This window comes from Balaenoptera physalus (assembly GCF_965194825.1).
Source record: "Balaenoptera physalus genome assembly, chromosome: 19".
NCBI classification, from domain to species: domain Eukaryota; kingdom Metazoa; phylum Chordata; class Mammalia; order Artiodactyla; family Balaenopteridae; genus Balaenoptera; species Balaenoptera physalus.
In genome coordinates, this window is record NC_138900.1 from 2079298 (window position 1) to 2086488 (window position 7191).

Sequence of the window (7191 nt, forward strand, 5' to 3'; positions counted from 1 at the left end):
CATCTGAGAGGGGGAGACCTCTGGGGGGATGGGTCCCCAGGTGAGAGCAGAGTGATAGGGGGCATCTGAGAGGGGGAGGCCTCTGGAGGGATGGGTCCCCAGGTGAGACTGAGGGTGGACCCTGGGGTGTCAGGCAGAGGTGGTCTGAGTATCCCATAGGGTGCCCTTTGAGCTTTAAGTGTGCAGATGTGTGTGTCCTGCCGTGTGTATGTGCCTGGTGTGCCCAGTATTTGAAGCTGTGTGTATCTGCACATTTGTGTGTGTGTGTGTGTGTGTGTGTGTGTGTGTGAATGCACATGCCTGAGTGTTACTGAACCTCAGGATGTGTTACTGCCCATTTGTGTGTATTTGAGGATCTACAAGTGGGTCTTAAATTGTACAAGTAGGACACTGAGGCCAAAGTGGTGTCTCTGAGATTCTGAAAGTATCCCACTGTGAGTAAGTAGGGGTGTGAGTCCTGGGCAGGAGGTCACCTCGTGGGAGGGATTCATTGTGTACCTGATGATCCTGCAGGACCCACCCTGCCCCCAATCACCCCCAAGGGGTCCCCAGGCCCCAGTGCCTCTGAAGCATGAGCCTCTGTGCCTTTCCTAAGAAGGCCTGGCCTGGGCAGTGGAGGAGGAGCGCTGGGGGAGGGGACGGATTCTGAGGCCCAGTAGGAACCCCTCAGTAACAAGGATAGTGATGCTGGCAGGCTGGGGGGCCTTCGTGGAGGAAGAGGCCCCCTGACCCTCCCCCCTAAAAATACAATTGCAGCCAACACTCTGACGCCTGTGCTGGTGTCGGAGAGTGTTTTAACCACCTGACTTGTGTTCGGGGGCGGGGGTTGGGGGTTTATGTGTGTCGCTGAGCAACTCATTCCCATTCATTCGCGCAAGTTTATCCACCGCCTCCTCGGGCATCTCTGGAACCAGCGCTGCTCGGGCGCCAAGGACAAGCACTGAGCAAGCCCGCCCGCTCCTGCCCAGCGGCCCAGCCAGAACCGAGGTCGGGAGGTCAGTCCCAAGGCCACAGCTCTGAAGGGTCCCTGTCATCAGGGCGGGGACAGTTTGGGGCCAGGGCGGCGCGGGATCGCGCTGCAGAGTCTCCTCGGGGATGTGCGGGTGCGTTCGCGGCAATGGGGCGCAGGAGCTGCTGCCTAGGAGCCCCTGAGACCCGACGGTGCGCGCGGTGGGGCCCCTTGAGGAACGCGAGTCTCCCCTGAGGGCGGTCGGGACGCTCAGGTCCTCGTGAGCCACGGGGCGACTCCAGGTCCGAGGATTTCTCTGGCCACTGGGAGGAGGGAAGAGTGGAGGGGACAGAGGAGGCTGGGGTGTCAGTAGTAGGGGTGGCGGGGACTCCGTCCAGGACAGGTGGGGGAGGCGCCCGGGTCCTGGTCCTGAGATGTTAGGGGGCAGGAGGGGCCGACGGGGGACTTTGTAGTTGGATGGAGGAGGCCGGGGTATGGGGGGAGGGGATACTTTGGGAGAGGTCTTTTTGGGATCAGGGGGCCAGGTACAGAATTGGCCTAAAAGAACATCCAGAGGGCCATTCGGGGGGCGTGGAGCCCCTCCTGGAGGCTTTGGGGGGCGCCTGAGGAAGCTTATGAAGATTTACTTAAGAGACGGACACTTGGCAAAGGGCTGTGCAGGCTCCAGTGATTCTGCGCCTGCACTTGCTTGGCTGCGGGTGGGGGCTGGGAGCTTGCCAGGGGCGTGCATCATAGAGGGGCAGCCTCTGGGGGATGGGCCATGGGTGAGACTGGGGGTCGGCCCTTGGTGCCAGCCAGAGGGGAATTGTGTTGGAGAGGGTGACTTGTATTTTCAGGTTGTGCATCTGCCTTTGTGTGTATCCCAAGCGTGTGTGTGTGTGTGTGTGTGTGTGTGTGTGTGTGTGTGTATCTACTGGTGGGTCTCAATTTTTACAAATAGGTCTGTGGGCTCAAAGGGCGTCTCAGAGGTTTTCAAAGAACATCACGGGGTGCTGGAGTGTGCGTGTGAGTCCCTGATGGGGGATCACCAAGTTCCTGGGGGGTCATCGTGTGTCTGATGGTCCTGCCGGGCCAGCCCCAACTCCCCAGCCACACTTGAATGGGCAGCCAGGCCCTTGTGCCTCAGCTGCTCTGAAGCAAGAAGCTCTGTGACCTGGGGATCTTCTTCCACGAGGTTCTGTCTTCCCTGGAAGACCTGGCCCAGAACCGGGGCCTGCACGGGTGGTGGGGGGGCGCTGCGGGAGATCAGAGGTCAGAGGCCAGGTTGGAAGGTCCTGGCAGCAGGGACAGTGAGGCAGGGAAGGTGGGGGCGGCAGAGGAGGCGGAGGGAGAGGCCTCCTAACCGCCCGCCCCCCCACCAATAACAAGAGAGTTGGATCCAACACATAAACTGCCTGACTCTGTGTCAGGCTGTGTTCTCAATACCTGACATGTGTTTAATCATATTCAACCCTCATGTTTAATCATTCATTGCCCTTATTTTTATGGAGGGGAAACCTGACAGCACAAGACGTTAAATACCCGCTGAATCGGGGCTTGTTAGGTAAAATACAGGGCGCATACTTAAATTTGAATTTCAGACAAACAAAGAATTACCTTTCAGTGTAACTATGTCCCAGATATTTCTTGCCTATACTTAAACATAACTTGGCAAAATAAATAAAGGGTGATTTTTTATGTAGACACGTCCCATGCAGTGTTTGGGAGCTACTTATCCTAAACAATGATTTGTGTATCTGAAATTCAAATCTCAGTTTGCTGTATATTTCTTGTAATCTTGTTGTTGTTAAATCTGGCGAGCTTGATCCTTGAGATCTCTCAGCTAGTGACCGGCAGGCTGGAACCCCTCAGTGCACCCTCCAGACACACTGGCCCAAGTCCTGCCCAGGGTAAAGCTGGGGTGCAGGCGGGGTCCCAGGACCCCACAGCTGAGCCTGCTGCTAGGCACCGTTGCTGCAGTGCTGGCCGCTCCCCAGGGGCTGTGGTGAGGGGTCTGTGGACCGGCCCCCTCGTCTTCACAGCAGTCCTGAGGGGCAGTCACTTGAGCATCCTGTACCAGAAGAAGCGCCCGAGGACAGGGAAGAGAGGTCCTGGTCTGAACCATTTGGTCAAGCTGCAACGTAGCCTTAGGACCGGGCTGAAATACAGCACTGGGAATGCTGGCCATGAGTGTGCTTATTTAGTGCCTGCTGTATGTCAGACACAACAGGCCCTTTTGATATAAAGTTAACTGAGCTACACCTTCAGACCCCAGCACTTTGTGCCATAATATTTCTATTCTTTTCTTAAAGGGACATGAGACCCAGGCATCATTAGCCGTGGTCTTGTCCTTGGCAGGTGCCGTGCCAAATGCTCTCCCCACATCACACACTGGGCCTTGGAAGCCACTCTAGGAGGGAGGCATTGCCAACACTTCCCCTTGGATGTTGCGGACCTGGAGACTTGGGGAGGGGATGGAGCTGTCTGAGTCCACCTGACATCTGAGAGCAGTGCTAGGGTTCACACCCGGGCCATCTGGGTCCCTAGCCCAGGCACTGACTGCTCTGGTCTCCTGTCCATAGGGAGCAGCTGTGGTGTCACGATGCTACCTCTCAGCACCATCGAGGGCCAGGAAACGGAGGAGGTGCAGACCAAGCCGCCGGAGAAAGGAGGTGAGACACACACGGAGTGGAAAACTGTGGGCAGGTGGCAGTGGGGAGGGTCTCCAGGGCACGGCTGATGGGGAAGTATTGACGCTGAAGACTGATCCCAACCCCAAATATCTCCCACTGGCTCTTCCTGGGGAGGGAGGGCCCTGAGGGGCACCCAGGATGGAACCTCCCTGACATCCCCTCATGTCAGTGCGTCCTGTCTCTCCCCTGTTCAGAGCCTACAGCGGTGTCTCCTGGGAGCCGAATGAATTGGAGCTTCTTTTTGTGGCCTGGACACCCCTGTTGTCTTACCCCAGCCCCTTCACTCACTGACATTCCCAGTCTGTTCCCTGTGGGTCTTCAGGATGCAATTTAATGCCTGTCTGCAGGCACTGCTGTGCAACCTCCCTAACCTTTCTGTGCCTCAGTTTCCTCATCTGTAAAATGAGATGATAATAGTAGTTTTTTTCAGGGAGTTATAATGAACAACCAAACAAGCTAATACTTGTAAAATGCTTAAAATCGTGCCTGGCACATAGCAAGTACTCCGCACATATTAGCTCTTGTCAAGGGTTCATGATGAAGATTTTATTGTTATTGTTATTCTCAAGCCTCAGAGGGCAAGATGGCCTCATGCCTCTTTCCTCCTCCCTCAGCCCTGCCTTCTGAGAACCCTGATGATCTGCTGAACAAGCCCTCCAAAAAGGAGGGAAGGACGTCAGCCAAACTCCTGCCGCTCTGTCCCTTGGTAAGCCTGCTTGTTTCCTCGCTTGACCACAGTCCCCTGGGTTCTGAGAGGAAAGGCACATCCACCACCCCCTCTACCCAGCAGAGACCCTTGGGTGGCTCGGTGCCCCTTGTACCCTTGAGGATGTAGCCCCAGCTCTGGGGGATGGTTTTCTTGGAGATGCTGCCCTCTTTCCTGCCTTCTTTTCTTTCCTAATTCCTGCCTCTGCTCCAATGTCACCTCCTCCATGAAGCCTCCCTTGCTCACTTTTGCCTCATTTCTCCCTAACCCCTTGCTTTGCTCAATTTCTTCAGCGTTATTATTGCTACCTGAGAGCATACCTGTATCTGTGTGTTCATCATCTGTGTTCCCTACTAGAGCGGTTCTTGGGGAGCAGCAACCTCCTCTGTTGTTCAATGGCATATCCCCCTGCCTAGAACAGATGTAACCAGCGTTAGGCACTGTATACACATGGGCTGATTAAGTGAGGGAATGAATTACGTAAGGGTCTCTCCTGCGTAGGCAGCTGTGGCTTTGTCCACCTGGATACCATTCCTCCTTCTCCTACTAACACCCTTGGTTTTTCTTGGGGGACCACCTGTCTCCGTGTCCTTCGGATGGATCTGATCCCATCCTCAGACCAGCTCCAGGTATGCCCCTGACCAATCAGAGCCAGCAATGCCAAGGTTCCCCGTGATTGTTCCAGGCTGGGCAGGTGACTCAACCTTAGCCAATGAGGCGTCTGCTCTATCTCTGGGATTCTTAACAGGCAGGAGCGGCGCTTGGGGCGGCCCTGATGGGGAACCAGGAGTGCCGCGGGGAGAGGTCAGGGGAGGCACAGGGTCAGGATGCTCGCAAGAACACCCTTCCTATTAGTGCCTGCAGCAGTGCCAGGGAGGACTCTCTAGAAATGTTATTAGAAAAGAATGTAAGAGTCACAGATTTTGCAAAGCAGTACAAAGATCATCCAAATTCACCAATTGTTAATATTTTTTATTTTCATGTTCTCTCTAATATATATATTTATATATACGTTCCGCAGTCTATCACCTTAGATATAGAATATACTCTTACATAAGTGTGGGACTGTTGTAACATTCAGGCTTTTACCCTTATGCACACTTTCATCGAATCTATGTCCATATTCCTGTTTTGTGAATTAGCTACATACTACCTTTTTTTTTTTCGTTCTTTTCCCCACAGCACAAGGTCCATTCTGGTCCAGGTATTGTGCTTAGTAATGTATCTTTAGTCCTCTTTAATCTGGAAAATCTCCTCAACCTTTCTTTGCCTATGACAACTTTGAAGACCAGAGTCACCCCACCCCATATTGCTTTATTTATTTATTTGTTTGTTTATTTATTTAGTTTTTAACCATTTCCCCGTGAATGAGATTCAGGGTAGCTATGATCTCTGGAATACCACCTAAGTGATGCCCTGTCCTTTTCTAGACATCACATCTAGATGCACACGAGGTCTGTCTGCCATCATTGCTGATGTACTCGGAAGAAATGCTTGTCCGATTTCTCTACTGAATACTTTCTGATTTTGTTTTCTCCATGCAGCTAGCTAATAAGAGATCAGTTGGGACACATTTTTCATGAAGCAAAAATCTTAGAAGTGGAGAGCATTCTGTTTGGCCCATTTTGGGTACTTTGCCCACCACTGAACCAATCATCCGCTGAGGGGATGCAGGACCCTAATTGCCCCAGCCTGGGTCACGTGACCATGGGAGCATATGGGGTAGAAGGTCCTTACCTTTCCCCAAACTCAGAGAACAGAAGTATGGATGAGGAAGTGATTCTCAACCAGAGGCGATTTGTCCCCCTGCAGACACCTTCAATGTCTGGAAACATCTTTAGTTGTCACAGCTGAAGGGGCGATGCTGCTGGTGTACAGCAGGTAGAGGCCAGGGATGCCTCTCGACATCCTGCAATGCACAGCACGTGCTGCAAAGGAAGATCCCGCCCTGAAATGTCCTCAGCGTGGATGTTGGGAAACCCACACTAAGGACATTCTGGGGAAGAGCTGTTTTGCAAAGATGAGGGCACTGAGTAGAAGAAAAACCCTCTCACTAAGCAGCAAACATTGCTAAAGATCCTTTTCTTGGATTATCCTGTTCAATCCTCACACCCCCCCCCCTTTGAGAAAGCACTTATTTATACTTCATTATACAGAAGTGTAAACTGAGGCCAGGGAAGGTCAGGTCGCTTGCCCCAGGATCCCCAGCTGTTTGTAGCCAAGTTGGAATTCAGCCCCAAGTGGGCTGCCCCTGAGTGCACGTGCTCAGCCCTCACACCTGGGAGAGCGGACGCTAGCCAGGGCACTAACGTTCTCCTCTTTCTTCTGTGTTCTCGTTCCTTTAAGCCAACTGTTTGCTTCGCCTATTACTTGGAAACGGATGACTCTGACTCTGATTCCCAATTTCCTCCTGAACCTTCGAAACCTGGCTCGAACTGCACCTCCCCTTCCAAGCCTGGTGCAGAGTACGAGGAGATCCAGGCATGGGAGTGTCCCCTGTGCTGCCTCAGCATCCTCTGCCTTTCCTAATACCCGAGGACCCTCTGCTTCCCGCTCTAGACCCCGCGCTCCCAAGACATGCATGCTGGGCTACTGTGATGTAAAATTCCAAAATACAGCTGCTTAAATATGCCGAAATTGATTTGTCCTCCATGTTGGTGGTCTGTGTGTTAACCTCTCGGGGCAAAGGTGTAGACACTCCTTGTATTTGGGCAGCCAGGGTCCTTTGACTTTGGTGCTCTGTGCCACGTGGCTGGAGAGGGCTCACCCCCCACATCCCATCCACATTGTGGCTCAGGGGAAGGGGAGGAGGATGAGGGAAGGGGAAGACACACTTTAGTCCT

The 7191-nt window shown here is 53.3% G+C and overlaps 1 protein-coding gene across 1 annotated transcript; it reads left to right on the forward strand.

Moving 5' to 3' along the window:
- Positions 1-856: 856 nt before the first annotated feature.
- On the forward strand, positions 857-6985 carry LOC309648307 (uncharacterized protein). The gene is made up of 4 exons (XM_082436812.1): positions 857-995; positions 3532-3621; positions 4257-4348; positions 6695-6985. The coding sequence occupies exons 2-4, from the start codon at positions 3552-3554 to the stop codon at positions 6875-6877; spliced, it is 345 nt and encodes a 114-aa protein (XP_082292938.1). The 5' UTR covers positions 857-995; positions 3532-3551; the 3' UTR covers positions 6878-6985.
- Positions 6986-7191: the final 206 nt, after the last annotated feature.

What these genes read in the sequence shown, in the direction of transcription:
- LOC309648307 (XM_082436812.1), top strand. Translation starts at nt 3,552, where the DNA reads ATGCTACCTCTCAGCACCATCGAGGGCCAGGAAACGGAGGAGGTGCAG. An exon ending in CAAGCCGCCGGAGAAAGGAG is followed by an intron (nt 3,622 to 4,256) that starts GTGAGACACACA and finishes CTCCTCCCTCAG; the next exon opens with CCCTGCCTTCTGAGAACCCT. An exon ending in TCCTGCCGCTCTGTCCCTTG is followed by an intron (nt 4,349 to 6,694) that starts GTAAGCCTGCTT and finishes CGTTCCTTTAAG; the next exon opens with CCAACTGTTTGCTTCGCCTA.